The sequence below is a fragment of the Merops nubicus genome, unplaced genomic scaffold, assembly GCF_000691845.1.
Source record: "Merops nubicus isolate BGI_N331 unplaced genomic scaffold, ASM69184v1 scaffold20960, whole genome shotgun sequence".
Taxonomy (NCBI): domain Eukaryota; kingdom Metazoa; phylum Chordata; class Aves; order Coraciiformes; family Meropidae; genus Merops; species Merops nubicus.
In genome coordinates, this window is record NW_008582453.1 from 39,745 (window position 1) to 61,126 (window position 21,382).

The window sequence follows — 21,382 nt, forward strand, 5'->3', positions numbered from 1 at the left end:
TAAACAGGAATAATGAATTATCTGGTTCTTGTAGGACCTTTGCTGTGCTTAACAAGCTGTGGCTAGTGTTGGTGTGCAGTTGAGTTAGGCCTTGGGTTCTGTTTGTAACCAAGCTGCAGAAGGAATTCTAGACAACAGGTCGTCCTGTGATATATGCTGGGTGTGCAGGATGGTCTTGGTTTGATATAATGTTGAGATTTTTCTTTCTGAAGAATAATATTGTTTGTTACTTAGAGCAGAAGACAAAAGCAGTTATCACCCCATGATATGCACCCTGGAGCAAGTCTTTAATAAAAGCAGAGTCCATCTTTTAAAGTAAATAAAACATTTTTTTCTTCCCAAGCAGCTCTTTATGAAGCGTTAGCTGCAGGGCACAGGGGTTTGGAAGAAAAGACAGTAGCTTTCTATTGAAGTAAACTGATCTATAACCATTTGAGTCATTTCTTAGCACTGGCATATTCACTGGCTTGCACCAATTTCACAAAGGGACATATATTAAAAAAAGAAAAGCTTTTGACTTCAGACACACCTTAGAAAGAATAAAGCCAGGGTTAGAGCTCAGCCTCCAGTTCTGTGATACTGCCTGCAAGGCTACACTGCTGTCCCCTGAAATTGCATGCTCTGTGCTGTGTTGATTTATTTTATATCTCATCTACTAAAATTTTCATGGTCTTGCATTTGAGGATGTGAGGGGAACATTCCCATCCAATCCTCAGAAAATGAGTAACGAAACACAACTTTTCCAAGTCTAATTTCTGTTAAGCCAGCAAGCCCATCTCTTGAGTAACACTTTCTCCTGACAGTGAATGATCTTCCTCCACTTGTCTTAAAACAGTCTAACTCTGCTGAGTTCACTGTTAGTAGTGTTCTCTGAGAGTCAGCCTGTAGTTTTCTTTCTCCAATTACACCCAAGTTGGGCTAAATGTATTTCTTTTAGAAATTATTATGTGGCTTTGCAAATATAGAGGTCTGGCCTGATTCTGTAGGTACCAGACTGGCCCCAGGAGTGACCAGTATTCCCTCCATGACAGAATAGCAAAGGAGTTTCAGTTTTCTGTGCTGAACCCAGTGGAGCTGACTGTGTATCAGATATCAGGCCACCCAGGATGTATGCAAAGCAATCCGGGTCTATTTGTTTTTCCTTTTAGTATTAGTCTCTGGAGGAAAGTATGTCCATGCTTTAGAGGACAGTGGAAGTCTTTGCTTTATATGTAGCTGCTGGAGTGTTGTTTCTGCTCTAGTGAGGCTCTTGTTCTGTTTGTGACTGTCCTCTGTTGTTGGTCTTTCTAAAGCAGCAGACTGAGTTTTCAGGAGGTTTTGAGAACAAGCACTGACAGACACTGCGTAATCCAGGAGAGCCTGGGAAGGTCGGGCTGTGATGTGGTGAGGGGCTTTATTACCCAGAGTGTAAGACCTCAGGGCAGAAACTGAAGTCAGATGAACCAAAGGACAAAGAGAGTATTGATTTATGGTGAGAGTCTTGCCTCTATCTTCACTGCTTCATTTAGAGGCATTATCTCCTGGACATTCTTCCTCAGATTCTCATTCCCATTGCACTTTTTACGGTGCATTCGCTTACTCTTCTTGAACTTGCATTTCCCAGACCCTTGCACTCTTATGATAAGGCTGATTAAAAACTCCCTGTGGAGCTCAGTATCATTCTTGAGTACAAAGAGCTGGAGTGGAGTGAAGAACGTCATCCTCCTTCCTGCCTCAGCCGCGGCGGTGGTGGGAGTGAGGGGATGAACTCCACTGAGCAGGACCCTGCTGACGTGCCCGACTCCTTTTCTGCAGATAACACCCCTGCCTGTGAGGCATCACCTGTGCAAATCCCAGCATGATCTGTCACGTCCTTTCTAACATGAAGCTCAGAATCAGAGGTAGCTTTGGAGGAAAGGTTTTCAGCTCCGTGACACAGTGGAATGAGAACAGAAGACTTGCTGCTTGGCTGCCTGACTTCTTTTTTCAGTAACAAAATGTGCTGCCTTTGAGGTCTGGTAACAGTTCCTGATCTGCACTGGTGAGGAAGAGGGAGATTCCTTTCTGTTTAAATTAGGAAGATAGCAGATTTCATTAAGTGTGTGAAGTATGGGCAAAACGGATTAGAATAATTGATGCTCTTAGTAGCAGCTACTACCTATATCCCAGATTCCCTGAGGAAAGCTGGATTAGTGACCTAGGAAGGTACCTGGGGATAAGACCTGGGGAGCAGCACACAAGGCTCCATTTTTAAAATGCTTTAATCCACACAAGGCTTATGCTATAGATAGAAATTTACATCCTGCTCCTGGCACATGGCGTTGCGTTGACTACAGTGGGAACATTCCCTGGCTTTGAACTTCAGCATGTTCCCCAGGAGGCAATCTCATAAAACAAGAGAGGGACACTGGAGGGAGTTGAGAGAAGTACAACACAAATTAGTAGCGGCCTGGAGGGTTTTGTTTGTTTTTTAAAAAAAGAAATTGCATGAGTTTACAGTAATGTGGGGAAACATGAAAGCATCTCTGTTTCTCTAATCTGCTATGTAATTTCTAAGATCCCTGTTTAAACAGTGATCTGATATCAGAAAGATATGAACACTCAGGAGAAAGAGTAACTATTTAGAACATGAAAACAGAGTCACTAGAATGAAAATAAAGTGGAAGTTCAGCTTAATGACTAGGAGAAAAGAATATGAAAGTGGGATTGCTTAAACTGTGGCATGATTAATCATATGATTGCAATGTCATATTTCAATGCCTAGATAAATGTTATCTGGCATTTTGGGCATTGGTTTTGAATAACTACGCAGGGGAGGTGCTAAAAAATTCTCAGCAGTAAAAAGAATTGCAGTTAAGGCTTTGGGCTCAGTGGCTTTGTGCAAAAATTCCTGGAGGAAAATCTCCAGCTTAAAAAAATCCAATCTTAATCTGATGTATGGTTCCCTATAAGAATTGTGCACTGGCACATGCTGGCTTTTGCCAGACACATCTAGACTGTTCCTTCTGCCTCTGAATTTGTTGACATCATGGTGTATAATGTAGGGTGATAAGATGACCAGACTTGAGAACTGTTTTTGTGGCTCTGGAACTCAATTACCTCAAGTCCTTTAAACCACAAAGCCTGCTGAGAGTGAGTTATTTATGTTAAAATAGCTTTTCCTCTGTCTTGTGGGTTTTTTTAATCTATTTAAAAAGATTATACATCATAGCAACAGTGTGAAGCAGAAATTGGGTGGCTCATTTCTAAAAGGCTCTCTTCCTCTGAGTTGTAACTCCTGGAAGCTGCTGAGAGTCATTCTTGTTGCATTACCACCTTCCATAATCATATCATTAGTGACTGTGGTGTTATTTAAGTGCCCTGGTTCTGTTTGCTCTCTGCGGAGACCATTTGTCAGGGGGCCAAATCTCTCTCGATTAAGTCTATTACTATCCACAGATGTATTGTGGAAACACAGAACATCAAGAGGCACTTAACCTGTGATCATTATTGTTTCTGCCACACATAGAGAATTTCCACCACGTTAGTGAATATGGTTCACTTAAAAGAACCGTTTTCGTGTGGTTTTGTCCAACCACTACCCATCCATCCTGTGGCACAGAGGAAAGAAGAGTCTGAGACTGACTCTTTCCTTCAATGCACAATCATGGTTATTCCTTTTAGCTGTTATATTTGGTTTAACAGGACTCTTTTGGGATCCACTTGTTGAAGAACCACCATCTCTTACAGCAAGGTTATCTGTGCCGCTGTCTTAAGAATGCAAAATGGGAGGAGGTGAGGAAAGTTCTAGAACTGACACAGGGAAAAATGGCAGCTTTGCCATTCCACTTCATGAATTCCCAATCTGTGCATCCAAGCCCTTGCATCACATCATCTGACAGTGTCAGGACACCAGCTTGTGGATAGAGGCAGTGGGGCCTTCTTCAGGAGAGGAAGCAGTGCTCCCTGTTAGCAGTGGCACCAGTAGGAGAGGGCTGATAAATTGGTACTGGTTGTGTTGGCATCTCTGGGATCAGCCTCAGGTCTGATTTCACAACATCAGGAGGAATCCCAACAGCATGGATAAACCACTCACTGGAGCAGTCTCTACGTAGCTTTTGTGTTGTACAAGTAATTCATGGAGGAAATAATTCTTTTTCATTATTCTGCATAAAATATGCCAGCAACTAGAAGCAAAGCTAGAAGAAAATTGTTTCCATGCCTTGTTCAGAGTTATTTGCCTTTGCAGTAGGTCCCAAGAACACTCCACAGTTTTAGGAAGGAAACTTAGGAGTATGCAGAAACTATTTTTAGTTTCTGACATTGTATTGTTTAGTCTAAATGACCAAAATGCAAATATCTGTATGCCCAAACGTTTTGAACATTTGCCTCAAAAGTCATGAATTTGTTCTTTTTTTGAAGCTTCGTTTTCATAAAGCACAGATAGTTTTAGAGCTCTGATGAAATATCTCAATGGACACTGAAGCCTGCATAGTTTCCAGAAATACAGATTGGCATTAAAATGAGTTTAAATATTTCAACCTTTGTCTTTGCTGTATATATTAATAAAAGTGCCTTTCCTGTGTAGTGCCTCAGCTATTCAAAAAGAAGAAAAAAAAACCCTCCCCTGAAGTACTACCACTATTATGGTTATTCCAGCCTTGAGAGAGAGAGAAATTGGAAACAAATTACTTCCGAACATAACCTAAGAGTCATTAAATGTGGTGCTGAATGCTTTTGCTATTAGAAGCATGAAGCTGGTGTATCAGACTCTGGAAAAGGTGGTGTGATTCCACAGTGCTATTTTCTTCATGTAGCAAGGCTGCAAAAGCTTAGGGAGAAAAAGAAAGGCTGTTGGAGTGTTTGCTGTTTGTCAAGTAATTATAGCAAGAGGCTGGTTGAGTAGTGGTTTGGCAGTGGATATAGCATAAAGCTTTTTACCCTTTTGTATTCAGTTTAAACTCAGACTAATACTAGCTTTTTGTTTATGAGTTTGTGGCTTTCTTTTTCTCACAGGAATTTAAATTCCTTTTCTTTTTGTACTAGACAGTATTTCCTCCATACCCTCTTTGTTCTCAAGCCCTATTCCATGATATTATCCCCTGCTTTTTCTCATATTTTTTTGACTCGTTTGCTGGCTGGAAGAGGTCCAGTGCAGATTAAGTGTGGCCCAAAGATGTACAAATGCAGATAGGCTGATGAGGACATAATGTATTCCCTTTGGTCCAGCGGTCATGGGGCCAACACATTCTCATTAGGGAGGTGGACTTTCCCTGCTGCTGGGTCAGGCAGCCAGGGCAGCTGTTTTCTGATGGTATATTCCTGGGGTTGTACGTTGTGGGGACTTGCTTTGCAGGAGATCCAAAAGCTCCTTCATGGCCAGTTGTACGTTAACATCTCTGCGTTTGACGGGTTCTTCCTTATTCTGGTAACTAAGGGTTATATTTAGAAACAAGAAGTCTGTCATTTCCTTGTACGTCATTAATGTGGGTAGTTCACATCTTTCTACTTAAGCAACTACTGTCTCAGTCTTTTTAAAGTCTTGACTAAGCACTTTGACACTTCAGTTATGCACCGTCTTGGACCACAGAGAGGGAACAGAGGCTGCATCACAAATGACACCCCAGTCGTCAGGGCTGGTGCTTGGGCTGGCAGCTCTAGTAAAGAATCAAAGAGCTGAATGGGACAAAAAATGGTATCAACCCTCTGAACTTGGGCAGAATATCACTCCTGGGACTTGGCTCAAAAAAACCAACACTTCCTTTGACACCAACCTAATGAAGGTTAGTTTTAAAGCCTGGAGAATCCCAGCACAGCTGTGCACTGCCTGAAGAAATACAGAAAAGGACCCAGTTCTTTCTTAATCCCCAGATGTGCACTGGGCTATGGGAGTGGTTCTCTTACCCTTTTCTACTTTACTTTTTGTGTTTGTGTCAGCAAGTAGCATAAACTGTTTCAGTGTTTCCAGATTGTATCAATGTCTCTTGTATACCAACATTAACCAGGTTTCTATCTAAATATTCAGTCTAGGTCAGCAGTGGCATTCTGTCATTCAGCAGTAGTGCCAAGGAGTGGATGTACAGGTTTTCTGGCCACCTTTCCAAGTAAGGTCTTGGAAGCGATGAGGATAGGAGGTAAATCCTGTCTTCTGTTGCCCACAGTTTATGTGCAGTCTGGAAAGGCTGGATTCCCACAGAACTGTGATCTTGTGTGCTGAAGATCAACAGGCAAAACAAATAGCTCCCAGTTTGTGTGATGTGGGTGGAGAAAAATACTGAACAAACCCCCTCCAGATTTAAATGGCAGCTATCCATTCATTCATGGCAGTGTCTTCTGGGGAGGACTGGGAGGATCTCCCTTCTGCCACACCAACCTGTGTGCCTGAGGTAAGAGGCTGATGGCCAGAGCCTGCTGAGCAAGCAGCAGAAAGCTGTCTCTGCCTTAATATTTGCCAATACCATTAGTGCACCAAAGTTCTTCTCTGGCAAACAGTGACACTGACCCTGAAGTACCACGTGCTGGTGTATCCCTGCTCGTGTGAGAGGGTGCACAGGCTTGATAAGGCCTCTGTGGCCACAGTATTTCTAGCATTTTGACATTTAGAAGTAGGATGTATGCACAATGGATTTTTCCCAGGAAGTTGCTAGTATATTCTGTGAGTTTCTTAGAATTGGGTGAAATTTCTGGCTCTCTTCATGTTTCTGTGGCTTTTGCCAAAGAAGAGGATGTTGACTTCGGAGAAATTTTTCTTGTCTATGCAAAAGTTGAAGGAAATCTTGGTAATAGCTATCGAGATAGGAGGGGTTATCATGTGTTTAAATAAAAAATGACAATAAGTTGGTCAGGAATTTCTGCTCCCAAGTCTGTTTTGGACCATCTTTGTGACCTTGGCATTCTTGCACAATGCCATTGCCTTGATTTCCCTGTGAGTTTCAGTAATATTTGGAAAGATGCTCCAATAAAAAGGGCACTCTTGTGAGTTTTTAATTAATAAAAATACAGGCTTAATATTTCAAGATATTCCCCATTTCTTTCCAGAATAAATGTTTTCTTTTCCTCAGTAAAACCACTTTTAGTTGAATATGTACATGCAGTTTCTCTGTATGTCCCAGCTGGACCCAGGGCTGGGTCTGGAAATAAATGCAGCAGCCAGATCATGGCATGTTGGGAATAACCAAGCTGGTTACCAATGTGTGAGCCTCTTCTTGCTGATGCCAGTGCACAAACGTGCTTCTCCAGTGGAGCCAAATAACTTGAGCCAAGCTCTACCTTTTTTCACATAAGGAGCTCTATCCTGTAAACAAATCCAAGTCTCTTGATTGGAGGGATAAAATAACCGCCCATGCAGCTCTCTCATGCGTAACTTTCTATCCTGCTGGGTAATTTTAAAAATAGCATTTACATTCTATCCATCCCAAAGTCCAAGACACTTTCCTTGTGTTGCCTGGATGCAGTGACAATCAGTGAAAACACTGAATTGATTGGTCACCAGCTGGAACAGCTCCAGCCATGAGTTTAACTGGGAAAGAGCTGAGCCCTGCTGCCTCTTCCAGGAATATCCTTTGCTGTTGAGACCTCTCCCCACCTTGTTTCCATCCTTCATCAGGACTCCCTCGGCCCAGGAGCTGCAGGAGGTGGCTGCTGGCCGAGCTCTGGGTGCAGATGGTCAGAGGCAGGGGTGGGAGTGGTCAGAGTGGTCATTAGCAATTCTGCACCAGGGCTCCAGCAGGAAGTAGCTGTGCTCCAGCCCGGGACACAGCGGGAGCAGTTCCTCCCCCGCCTTCCCCTCCCTCCCTCCCCAGAGGATCTGTGTGGTCCTTGGAGCTCTGCTGCTGCTTCTTCACTCTCTTTCTTGGGAACGCGGGAACACAGCCCAGCCTGTTCCTCTGCTCTGGCATCCGGCGTTTGCACGAGCTGGGGGGAGAGCTGCTGGAAGTGGTGGTGGTGTGGCAAAGCTGGGAGCTGGGGCTTGCAGCCGAGCACAGCCAGGATCATTTATCCTGAAGAGCAGAACAGGGATGCACAGCAAAATAATAACTCCATATGTAACGGGGTTATTACAGCGAGGAGAACTTGTTAGTTCCTGGTCTTGCTCTGTCATCTATCTCTGCCTCTCCAGCTACAATGAACACTTGTTCTGCCCACTCCTTGAATGTGGCAGTGGTGTAAGTTACAGAAATACCTCTTGCACCTCATATGTATCTTTTGTGACTGTTACCTCATCTCTGAAAAGGCACAGAGGTGTCCATAAAATTGCTTCTGCTTAGACCAGCTTGCCTTTGGTCCTGTGTGTTTGTGTCCCAGGAAGCCAGCTCCCTGTGGACACAGCATTACACTCTCTCTTCTTCAAGTGGAAGCTGGTGTGCAAAGTGATAAATTAAGACCCAAAATGAGGAATATGTACAAACCCCTGTTACGTGACTAGCCTTTAGCTAGACCTTTGATATAAGTGACTTTCAGTGATGAGAATATTGTCATGGGAGAATTAGCATTCAAAACAACTCATATTATTTTGTAAGAAAGGTTCCACTACATTCACTGTGTTATGTGCACTATGCCAGCAACTACACTCAACCCTTGTTCACTGGAATTTGTTTTCATTTTTAAGTCAGTCTTTTCTATATAAAATGCAAATAAAACCTATAAAAGATGAACAAAGTCTAGAGGAATGTGTGCCAGTCCACACAGTGCTGGGAGCAATAGATCTGATCTGCACAAATGGGTGCTGCTTGGCTCATTAGAGAGGTTACTCATATGTAGAGTTACAGTGATTATTTCAGTGTCAGTAGGAACTGTTTTTCACCTTGTGAGCAGAGGAAGTGGGAGATCTCATAATTTCTGTATCATGTATTACTTTAAAGAATTCCCATTTGGTACTCCTTTCATTTTTTATTCTTACAAAACCTTCGGCTGCAGCAGCACTACGTCTCTTTTACAATCAAAATACCAGAACTAAGCTGCTTGTAGAGGTCATGGACATCCTGAAAACCTCCTGAAGGAAGAGCTGGGCTTGAAGAGCTCACAGCTCATTTTAGAAAGACTTTACAACTGACACTGGATGGTGTCTCTGAGACAACTTATGTCGGATGAGTTTGAGCACAGAACTTCAGAGAGCACTGTGCAACCTACTCTTGCCAGTGTGACTCAAGCAGGGAAGGTAATGAAGAAGTTGGACATGCCTGACTTCTTGATATCTTTTCAGATCTCTGCCTTTTAAGAGACTAAAATAGTTGGGAGCTGAAAATGTTTGTGTAGGATGCATGACAATAAGCTTGTTAAATTTCCTCTTTTTAAATGTCCCTGCTCTGTGTGACTACTGTAGTCAACTGCTGTTTGATGCTTTTGCAAAAAAATAGTGATAAGCTCTTTTTCTAATGTCTTGTTATGCAAATAAGGCTTATTAATTTACACTTACTGGAGCAGATGATAAATGGTAAACTCAAGGCAACACCTGTGGCAGCAGTAGAGCAAGGAGCAAACAGAACCTAGGAATGTGTTGGGAAATGGGGTTTCTTTATAAAAGGAAGGTAGTAAATGGGATAACCTTTAAAGAGCTGGCACTAGTTCCTTATTTCACTCTGCTATAACTCCACTATTTAAGAGCATTTTCACATAGCAGTTTATGTTACCAGAGCTATGTTGTTTCACACATGTAGTCAGCAATGAGAGGCATGACTTGCTGACATGGCTGGTAGAAGCTTTAGAAATATGGATGATGGGGATAGAAGCACAAAACTTCAATGAAAGGTTAAAAGAGTTCTTATGGAGACTGCAGCTGCCTGAACCATTTGAACTAGGGATATTAATACAACCTGGAGGATAGAAGGTCATTTGGCTTCCTTCCCCATCTTGGCTAGCTACTTAATCTCTATACAATAGAGAGTATTTCTGTTCCACAAGTTATTCTGGATTTATTTTCTTTTTTAAGTTAAGGGGCATTACTTTATTGTGTATTCCACTTAAGTGAAAAAGATTTGTAAGAGAATTCAGAAAGGTTCCTGGCAGCAGACTGACTAAATGTGATATGCAAATCACTTTAGACTTGCAGCTACCCATTGAAAGTAGCTGTGTGCAATTGTCCAAGTCATCTGAGTGCACCCTGTAATTACAGAAGAATCCAGGCAGTCTTTAATTTTAGGCATTCATGCCTTTCATCCATGTTAACTGGACCTGACCACACTTCGAATTCACCCAGATTTCCAGTAGATTACCCAGATGTTTTGTATCCTTGCTGGAGTATTTTAGATGAACTGGAGTGTTTTGTTTGCTCTGAAGGGTTAGGTCATGCTAAAAGGATGTATTCATTTGTGTTGCTACTTAGGAAGTATTTAGAACTTGCCTATCCAGGGCTCGAAGCTTATGTGCTTCCTTTGATAGAAACTCTTTGGCTGAAGCCCACTAACATGTCCCCAACCAGTTAGGATGCAAAAATTCCACGTTAGATTTGCAGTTTTGTGCAGCTGTTAAGGGTTGTGTGGGTGTAGGTCATCTTTGGAAGTTGCTTTTCAAGGTACCTTCATCAGATTTTACATTAGAAAGGTCGGAGTTCAGAATTGCAGAGTTGTGGCTCATGAAAAGGAGGTCCCTGTTCAGACATCTGTGCCTATGTTTAACCCTCTAAAAACACTGAGCTGTAAGACTTCTGGTCTGGGGAGGAGAATTCTGGTCTCTGGTTAGTGATAAGCAAGGAAGGCCTGTGGAAAGCTGAGCCAGTTAAGGGGCAGATGCTGTTAAAAACAAGGCAATTCTCTTTGATTTATTCAATATATTTACTTGAGCTAGTTTAAACTTAAACTAGTGTTTAACTTTTATACTCTGTATGGGCTGAACCTCAATAATTAGCCCCTCTGGCATGTTCCTGGTGTGCCGTTCTGTACCAGTGACTCCTGAGAGGCAGGAGGGTGTGCTGTACACTGAGGCTGGGAAGAATGGGGCTCATATTTATTGCAGGCTTTCTTCCACAGAGTTGCAGGCTAGCTTCGAGCTGATTCATGTCTCTAATTTATAATTCTGGGGCTTTGAGAGAAAATTATGACTCAGAGAGCCATTGCTGTGGGCACAGTAACTTCTGCATGGTGGGAATATCTTGTGTCAGTGTTTTAGCATTCTCAGGCTGCAAGGAAGAGCGTATGATGTCATTGTTGCTTTTTACTGAAGAATTTGAGTCGAAGATGTAGTGAAATCTAATGGTGTGGTTGTTTTTTCCTCAGATAAACAAGCCATTGTTTTTGGTGAGAGCAGATCCCACCGATTTCCCTGGGTGGGGGGCTGAGCTTAATGACTTGCAGGTGGATGTGACTTTTAGGCTTAGCCTGCCACTGATATCATAGATAATACATTTGCTCTCTAAATAACATTGCCTGGATTTTATTTTTTTTAAAAAAAATTTGCTTAATGTCAGGTATTTCAATATTCATAGAGATGAACCATACTGAGAACTTTGGTACTTGCAGATAACTGCTCCCTGGTGTGCTTCCAGAACCCAGTCTCTTAATATTCCCAGTGCACATACAGCAGTGTACTCATGAGCTTTCATATGAAATGAATTAATTATTTTCATGGACAAGAAGCCTGGGAACTACACTGGAAATGGTTTGATCTGGACACCTCTATGTTTTGCAAACTTCCACTCTCTCAGCAAGCTTTGTACCCTCCCGTCTTTCCATGCTTCTTTTTGCCACTCCACACAGAGTATGTAAAGATGGTTATGTCATCCTGTTATAAAAACACCCCTCTTCTGGCCTGACTTGCATGTTCTTTCAAGATTTTCCACTACACCACCCCCATTATTTTCTTAGCAGCACCACGGAAGGCCCAGGTGAAGTGCTGGGCAGTATGGATATGATATGTCTGCTCCAAAGCAAACCAGTAACCCTGAGTGCTGCAGGCCTAAACTGCTCAGCACCCCTGGACCCACGGATTAACCTCTGGTGCAGAAGTCTTCAGCAGTGTGGGTCCACTGGTGGCATAATAAAGACAGACACTGGGGTACTAGTGACTGTGTGACATACTGTGGCTGTAAGATGGCAATCTTTTCCCCCTGTCTAATGAACATTGCAACAGAAATGACCAAACTCCCCATCCTGCAGTTTGGAAGTGTACATTAACAACCAGCATGTACACAAATAGCTCCCATGCAGTCATGGACTCTGTGCTGAGGAGCAGAGAGGTGTGGCAGAAAGACTGAGACAGGTTCCACTGCCAAAATAATCAAGAGAAGCAAATAGTTTCCAAGGTGTTCATTCCCTAAATTGTTTTCCTTTTTTTTTTTTCCCCTTTTTCTGGCTTCAGCAGAGCCAGAGATCTTCTGAGAAATCAGAGTGCCTCTATTTTGACTTCCTTCCCCACCACACCAAGAATTATTACAAGTAAAGCTGCAATGTAGCAAAAGGCAGAAGATCAGTTTTCATTTGCCATGGCCTTATGTCCCAAATCAAAAAGTAATTAACACAGACTCCAAGATGAAATGTCAGGGAGGGGGTTGTACAATGTATGAAATGGAAATGCATTTGTTTAGAGAGAAAAACACAATTCACTGGTGCTTATCGGATGTGCAAATGGCAGCTAAGTGGTTTTGAGTATGTCTAAGTGTTTTTGTTGTACTATTAAAAGTTGAGCTGAACCTTCAAACATTCATTTTGGGTTTGCATTTAGGACAAAAATTCAGATTTGAGTTTGTTTTCTCTGTTGATCCTGATATACCACTGCAGTGGATTTCATCTGTGGTTTAAATACTGCCAGCAGAACCCCATCCTTGAACTTTTGCTTGTTTGTAAGACTCAGATCCAAGAATTACTGACAATGCTGTTGGCTGGGCAGTGTGAGGAGTCTGGGACCTAGTTCTGATTTCAGTGTAGACATTAGCACTTCTTATCTCTAGATGTTGTTAGATGGGAGGAGGAGAAGAGTTTTAGGTATAGTTAAAACTACAAAGATGAGTAGAATTATCAAAATGATGCTGGGCTGGTGAAACACTGCAAGAAGGAAAAGTTTTATATCTCATGTGTATCTCAGGAAAATGAGGATAAGATCTAATGTTCCCATACAAACATGACTGGCCTTTTTGTCTGGTCCTGTTGCTTAACTAAGACTTTGTTTGTTCCTGTTTCCATGGCCTTTGGCTGGGTGGGGAAAGGCGACCTCCATTTTCCAATTCTATCATACAATATCAAATGAGAATATTAGCATTTGATGGTAGGCTACTTGCTGATAAAATATATTGGCCTCAGTAAAAACCCTTCTGTAATTTGGCAGTCAGTCCTCTCTCTCTAACTGCAGGTTGATAAATAGTCACTTGCTTGTCTGAAATGTCAGGAAAGCAGAGTAACTTGGCTTCAGCCAATTCCACAGCACACAGCTGGACTTCCATGGTGTGACTTTAGGGGTTGGGCAAAGCCAAGGCAGCTTTTGGAGCAAAGTGGGATCTTTTTCTTGTGATGGTATTCAACCACTACGTCGCTTTTATCTCAATTGACAGATGTTAATAGAGCAAAATACAGTGTGGTGGCTGGTGCAGTGTGGTAATGTCTGCTGCTGATGGGCTTTCTCAGCCCATTAGAGTTGTAGATTTATTACAGCCAGAGTATTTTAACCTGAAATACTCTGTATTGCTTCAGTTTGAGTCATGTTTGGTTATGGTCGTTTATTACTAATCTGAAATCCTGTCTGACTGGACAAAGTCCAGGTTGGACAAGTAATCAGTGAGGCATTGTAAGTGAAGAGAATATACTAAAATACTTCCTGTCTGGTTTTTAGTGTCTCTGCATTAACATTGTATGAGAGATGCAATAAGAGCTTTGTCTTTTGGGGAATCTTGAAAGAAACCGGAAAACAGCTAAATAAAGAAAATGAAGTGGCAGAGAGTCTGAGCTGAAATTCAGCATGCAGGGAGATGTGGCTGGTGAGAATGAGCTGAGGGTAGCTCCAACCTGCCACAGGGTGAGAGATGGAGCAGTACCACCGTGTCCTGGAGCCTTCCCTGCTCCAGCAGCTGTAGCTTTTCTGAGCAATATCGCTTAGTTCACTGTTTTCTTTTTAGCTGGTATTTGGAACTGCAGCTGCTACTCCAGGAGCAAAACTTAGCCATGAGAATTCCTTAGTGTGCTGGTATGGCCAGTCAGGGCAAACAGGAGCATTAGAAAGGTCACCTTGTTCACAGGACCAGAACAGGGCCACAGATGTATGTTTAACTGCAGCTGTGCCTCACAAGAGAGCCCCGTGAAGAACCCCCAGTGTGCTCTGGAAATCCTGTAATTTTTGTGTTTTTAAAGAAATTCTTTACAGGGTGATATTTTAAAATATCAGTTTCTGTTTCCATAATCTCTCTAACCCACCTGTTGAGCACGGCACGTTCTGGACTTCTGTTGTGAGCAGGGAAACTGTGTTTCCTCAAAGTGGTCCCTGAGTGAACCTTTTAATAATTTATGTGACTGCAAGGAAGAATCTCATCATCTAGCAACAAGGGGAAGGAAGGTGGTTTTTGACCATTCAAACTCACAACCATATTAGACTCTTTCTTTCAAAATGTTTCCTGTTCACAGCCCTCCTGTTGGAGCTGGCAGGGGTGGGAGTGTTGCTACAGCCAAGTCAGATCTTTCCAGCCCAGCTCTGGGGTTTCAATTGGGTGTTTGTTAATGTATCCATGACCCCTGAATCATTCCTTCCTGGAGCAAACTCACCCTTGTTGTCATGTTAGGAAATGTGTGAAGACAAACTTAAAGGTTTCTGTTTCATAAGGATCTTGTACTGTCCTTGTTACCAGTGGCACAGATGCAGTTTTTTTGTCAGGGACTATGGTAGTAGGAGAGTGAGCATCAGGAAACTGCTGTTCCCTACAGTGTGAGGCTTGTTTTATGAATTAAGTTAGATGATAAAATTCTATGTCTCATACTTGCCATTCCTTATGTGTCTTTTAAGTGTTCTGTGGTGATAAAGATAATGAGAACACAGACATGCACTCGTGTAAATGACTGCAAACTGGGTGCATCTGCCCAGCCCTTGGGAAGGTGCCCATGGGCCAAATTTGAGCCTCCCCCTCAAGTACAAGTAAGGACATACTTTATTTAGGGCTTGAGGACTATATTAGTATTTCATCGGTTTGATATCACTTTTGATAAGGGGATGAATCAAGTCATAATTGTTAATTACACATTCTTGTTAAGGCATGCATCTGCTGTGTAATACCAGGAAGGTAACAGTGGTCAGATACACTGGCTACACTGCCTCACAGCTCTACAAATCCATCCCTGTGTTACACATCCTGGGACCAGGAAGCATGGGATCAATTACAAAACAGCATTTTAAAATGTCAGTGACTTCTGTTGTAGGTGCTGGAGAAAACCTGTTCCTGCCATTCTGTAACTGAAAGGGACCAAAGTCCTGCCTCTTGCCAGCCCAGGAAAACTGCAGCATGTGCTGCACATGGTACTGCTCACCTTCCAGAAAGCAGTGGAGAGAGTCTCTGCTTGGGGCCTGGTGTGAAAAACATTGAACTCCTCAATAATCCCTTATCCAGGAGTTGAGATTTGCCATCCCACTCAATATCTTTCCATGTGACATGAAAAAGAAGGGGAGAATGGAAAATGTAAACCTATGTTCCTTTAACACTCTGAAGCTTTGTTTCATGATTGCATGAAAACTATTTGGAGATTTTTTTGTGATGTTGCACTGTTTAGGAATGGTTCATGTTTTCTCTTACAGAATATTGATATTACTAACTTCAGCAGCAGCTGGAGTGATGGGCTGGCCTTCTGTGCTCTCCTGCACACCTATTTGCCTGCACATATTCCTTACCAGGAGCTCAACAGCCAGGACAAAGTAAGTTTTGTTGTACTTACTCCTACACCATTTGCAGAATTCAAGGTGATCATGGACATTACATGAACATTGATGGGTATGTGGTGGAGACATGGTGTTGCAAGATCTTGATTGATAGAAAATAAGTCTATGGGAGCCACAGTAAGAGACAGGTGTCAGCTGAGAACTTACAAAGCAAACAGACTGGCTGAAGAAGGGGAAAGAAACCCACAGTGAGCTCCCAGAGAGAAGTGCATGGACTACTGGATAAAGAATTAGTGACAAGTTGCCTGAATCTAGTGAGTGCTGCAGATAAAGATGAAGACACAGCACCCCTTTGGAAAGGCTAAAGCATTTCTGGACTCCTGAGCTAGCAGCACACATGAAAAGTGCTGGATCAGTAGGCAGTCAGATCACACATTGAACTACTTGGACAGCAATGTAGCTGGGAGTCAGGCTGTGTCAGCACATTCCAAATATATTATTAAGACCCTCACAAGGGGGAGGAGCCTGGATTTACTTCAGAGTGCTAGTATCTGTTACAGTAAGAATCATACTATATACAGGAGTGCCCTGTACTAGGTGACACTTCTTCAGAAACCCTTCACTCATAATAAAGACAGAACCTCAGTGGGTTTTTTTACCCAGTTGTAATCAGTTTCACAGGAACCTATTTGTCAAAAACAGAGGGCTGTAGCTTGGGCAAAAGTAGATGAGCTATTCAGAGACAAAGAACTTCTTTGTGAATGTACCTCACTAATACAACAAAGTGTCTATATGAAAGTATTGAATCTAGAGGCTTTTCAGTTTTCAAACATACCTGCTCATTAAACTTACTGATTAACTAGATGCAAGTTAGGACCCCAGAATCATACTTTGGTGATAATCCTTTTGAACTTTTGCTTTATTCTTACAGAAGAGAAATCTGCTGTTAGCATTTCAAGCTGCTGAAAGTGTAGGCATCAAACCCAGCCTGGTGAGTAAGCTTCTTTTTCAGAAAGGGGAATGTTTGTTTGTTGCATACACTGTTCCAAAAGCCTTTGTTGCTACATGGCCATTCAGTTGCCCTGAAAATTTTCACACTGTGCTAGAGAAGGGCTGCACCACCATTGCTGCAAGTTCATAGTGTTAGAAGAACTTTCAAAAAGAATCCTAGAATTAATGTGATTTGAAGGAATTTCTGGAGGCCATCTAGTCTTAAAATGAGAGTATTGATTATGTACTCCTCTTGGAAGCCAAGTCCAGATGATTCCTATTTTCATTGGCAGGCTTGTCTATCAAACCATTTTCTTTCTTTTTGTTTTAGTGTTTTAAGAAACAGGAGGATATTTTATTTGTTACATTGTTTAAAAAGCCTTTTCTAAAATCAACAATATGATAAGGAAGAGATAAGTCTAATATGAAGGAAAAAATATTATCGATTTCATCAGCTAAACAGAGAACCAAAGACATGCAGAGAAGCAGCAATTTATGTGAAGTTCTATAGAGAGTTATCTTTGCAGGAGTGAAGAAATCTTTTCAGAAAGTAAAATGCATCTGGCTGTTTAACTGGCTTGTTATGAGCTTCAGAACTGCACTGGGCCAGTAGACCATTGCCGTGGAGTTTTATCCTGTGTGTGGCTGTAAGGAGCTCTGGAGCAGGAGCAGCAGGAGCCCTCAGGAGCCACAGCCCCTGGGAGGCCCCGGTGGCATTCCCAGGGGTGGTGCCTGACTGAGGCTGGGTGATGTCTGTCCTCTGCAGGAGCTCAGTGAGATGATGTACACGGACCGGCCGGACTGGCAGAGCGTGATGCAGTACGTGGCCCAGATCTACAAGTACTTTGAGACCTGAGATGCAGAGCAAGGGATGGACAGAAGTGGGGAAGAGAACAAAGAATGCCACCGATGCACTCGATCACTTTAAAAATCCACTTGCTCCTCTTCCACGACCAACCTAAGCTCTTAGTCTGACAGAAAGCTCTTCCGTGATTTTAATTACGTCTGCAACTACAACCAAATAAATATTGATTGTCCATCTATACAAACCAAATTAATCTGTAATTTTATTCCCATGTGGAAACTGCAAAGCGTTCTCGAACACGCGTGGGCTATTTCTGAAGAGGAACCCGTGTGCTAAACAATGTTTGCCTCAAACCAGACTCCACCAAAAGGAGACCTGCTACAAAATGAAGTTCTAAATCCATGTGGACTATGCTGGCACTCAAGGGAGGCTGGGAGTATTAATAACACAGCTCTCAAAAATGCTGCTCTTGCCAAAACATGCCTAACTCATCCCAAACACATTGTGTTCTTACCTCTGTGTATTTTGTAAAACATCATGACAGATGCACACAAGTGTGTAGAACCTTAACCCGAGTTATTGTCACACACCTGACCCAATAAATAAACAAATTTGCTTGTCACAGCTTAACCAGCAGGGTAACAACAGGATCATTTGGACCTCAGAAACCATGCTCTGTTCCATCACCCGTTAGTGAAAGAGCTCTAAATGATCCTGTTAGATGCTGGGACTTTGTTTCAGATCAAACAGAAGTAATCTCTTCAAGGAAAAATATGTTTATTACTACAACTTTGTTACTTGATCACTGTGGGAAGCCAGAGCTTGGTTTCCCAGCTGACTGTGCAGGCACAGTTGTCACAGGAATATGGCAAATGGAGTTTACTGATGTTAGTTTGGAGTGTGCTGGTGACAGGTGATGGCTCTGAGCAACACAGTGACATCTCTTTGTGGATTGAGGAGGGTAATTTCTTTTTCCTGTCTTGATCCTGTGTGACCAGCACAGGTAATTGTAACTGAGACAGCCTGTGCCCTGTCCAGTAAATGGAGTCCACGGGATGCTGTTGCATGCTTGGAAGTGGTGTCACCCTGTAAAGGACCATGGTAATATATTGGTAGGATGCTGTTGGTTGCATGCTTGGAAGTGGTGTCACTCTGTAAAGGACCATGGTAATATATTGGTACCAATGAAAGCTGCAACTCCACAGGTTAACCAAGAACATACCTGAAACTCCTCTCTGTGTCATGGAAATCTCCAAAGAGGCAGAGAATAGTTCCCAGCTCAGTAATACTGCTAGGAAATGTCTGAAAGGTACTGTTTGATTTCCATTGTAGCGTTTCTCTTGTTTCACCTCATGAAGTTAAATCTTCTGTTTGTCTCCAAGGGTGGCAGGATCAAACAGGCTGCTTGATTTGTTGGTGGAGCAGGTCTTGGAGAGCATGCTTTGCACAGGACCTCGCAGAAGGCTGCCTAGCTGCTTTAGATTGTGCTGCTAGAAGAAAGTTGTTGTTAGTTAGCATGTTTCACCCCATGACCAGATGTGATGCTTTGTGAATGTTAATCATAGGGAGCTAGGGATCGTTTCTCTCTTACAAAAAATAGTGTGTGCTCTCTGCTCTTAACTCTGGAAAAGGCTCATGAAGTAGAAACAAGTGAATTCACAGAAAAAAACCAACTTGGTTTCAGGTATTCTAGAGCTTTGCAGGTGACTGATCTCAGCCTCTGGTTTCCCCACAGTGCTTTGTTGTTTGGTTTTTTTAAATGCTCTTTAATTAGTAACCAACCTATTTCAGACTTTGGTTTTCTCACAGCAAAATACAGTATTAAGGGATGGATAATAGTGGCCAAGGTCAGTGCCTGTACTGGGCAGCAAGGCAGCTGGCAGAGTGCAGCGTGTGCCCGTTTCACAGGAGCAGAAAAGCATCACTGGCTCTTAGTTTCAGTCTGATGTTTATTCTAAACCATTGCCCCCAGGAAAGCCTGATTCCAATCTTTTAGGAGTCTGTGTGATAAAAAAGGACAGTGGCATGCACTCACAGGGCCCTTGTGCTCTTTGTGTCATCCTATACTGTGAGAAAGCCATTACGAATGCCACCCAGATTTAATTCTTTGCAGAAGAGTGCTTTCTAGATGGAATTAGCTCTCCAGTATTTTTCAGCATACACTCTGCCATCCCTGGAGAACAGAGAATGAGCTGCTCTAAGTGTTCTCAGATACAAGTCTGCTATAATATAAGATGGAAGAGGAGAGTAGCTGCTGAGCAGAGCTCATTCGGCAAGGCGGTCACGCTGCAGAGCTCCGTTGCCTTGTGGATGCAGCAGGCTCTTGTCCCTGGGGTCTCCTTGGCAGGGATCCCAAGTCTCTCCAACAGGCTGTAGTTCAAAGCAGAGTGAAGTCAACACAGAAAATTCCATATTCCTCAGTGGGCTTTGGATCGGGCACTTGCAGGGATGAGAAAAACTGTTTTAATTCCCAGCGTCTGGTAAACATTTCAAAGTCAGAGGGCTCCACTTGATCTAAAAAAGAAAGCTAATCTTAACCCTCTGGTCACTGGACGTGTGTGTTCCATGTGCCTGTCAGATGTGCACTAAATGTGTTATCTCATGTGTCAGTGTCACTTGCTTCGGGCACTGCTCTCACATTTATTCTCATCTGTTTCTCCAAGACTTATTCTGACCTTACAAACCACTCTGATCTAGCAGCTTCTTTTTTTTTTTTGAAATGATTTTTGCAAAGCAATGGTTCTGTCATCTCTCTGCAGCTCCCATACCCCCCAGTAGCATAGACCCAGCACTAATTCTACCCAATTCTAATGGCAAATTCTTAAAATTCTTTGACTTCTCTAGGAGTGGGGACAAGGAGCTGTCTGTCAGCAGGGAGGGAGATCTTCAGTCTCACCATTTGCTCCATGTTACTTTGCAGTCCTCAAGCTCACAAAAAACATCTCGTTTTGAAACCCTGATACTCTGAGATTGTGTTGCTGTCCCAGATTATTTTTTGAGACTAAGAATATGGTTTATTTTTTTCATTTAACTGTTACAATACTGTGTATTTGTTCTTCCTTTTGAAGCTGTGTTTCTAGACCTGGATTTTCAGATGTTACTGTTGGAGTTGGTTTTTTTTCAAGCTGCCTTAAAATTTAAATGTCCCACACAAGGTGCTTCAGACCAGCCTGATTTCCAGAAATTCTAGAGACCCTTGAAAGACATCACAAATTTGAACTACAAAATTTAATTTCTAGCTCCCTTTAAGACTAGAGTGTTTGTTAAGTAAGCTAGAGGGAATAGGGATGGTCTTAAAAGTTTGGAGAATCCTCTGCAAATGTCCTATAATGGAACATGTGATGATATAACGTGGATGGTGTCATGTGTTGTATCAGTAACTGTTTGCCTGAACTGCCAAAAATCCTTTGACTTTGGATCTTAGGAGCAGTGGAGCTTTCCCTGATGCAGGCTGATGAATTCTCTTCACCACGTCACCATATGCTCCCTTATATAGTCACTCTTAAACACACCTCTGGGTGCTTGTAGGTGTGTATTTGGGGTTTCAGCCAGACTAGAAGACACCAAATAGCTGATTTTGGATGAGCAGGTGAGAGGAATGGGTAGGATCTCAGTGAAGGTCCATGGAGGGATGCTGCATTGTGTGACTGTTGTACTACAGCTGTTAGAGAGGGAAGGAGAATGGAGTGTGGAAAGTACCCAAACTGACTCCAGGAATTCCTGGGGAGTCAGAGAAAGTACAAAATGTTTCGTGGCTTCGGAAGGTACAGAGGTGTTGAGAAGTGAGCCCAGAGTCAGCCCTCTGTGAAGGTTTTCTGGGAAGGCTGACGAGCTGTTTCTGAAGGTACG

The 21,382-nt window shown here is 42.6% G+C and overlaps 1 protein-coding gene across 1 annotated transcript in view; it reads left to right on the top strand.

The window, feature by feature from the left end:
• The window catches only part of SPECC1 (sperm antigen with calponin homology and coiled-coil domains 1), a gene marked incomplete at its 5' end in the record, with an annotated part of 38,026 nt that extends 20,176 nt beyond the window's left edge, over positions 1-17,850 (top strand). The window contains 3 exons of the mRNA XM_008937719.1: positions 15,658-15,774; positions 16,670-16,729; positions 17,495-17,850. Coding sequence (XP_008935967.1) covers positions 15,658-15,774; positions 16,670-16,729; positions 17,495-17,584 — 267 coding nt within the window. The remainder of the gene's footprint in view (positions 1-15,657; positions 15,775-16,669; positions 16,730-17,494) is intronic.
• Between the last annotated feature and the right edge of the window lie 3,532 nt (positions 17,851-21,382).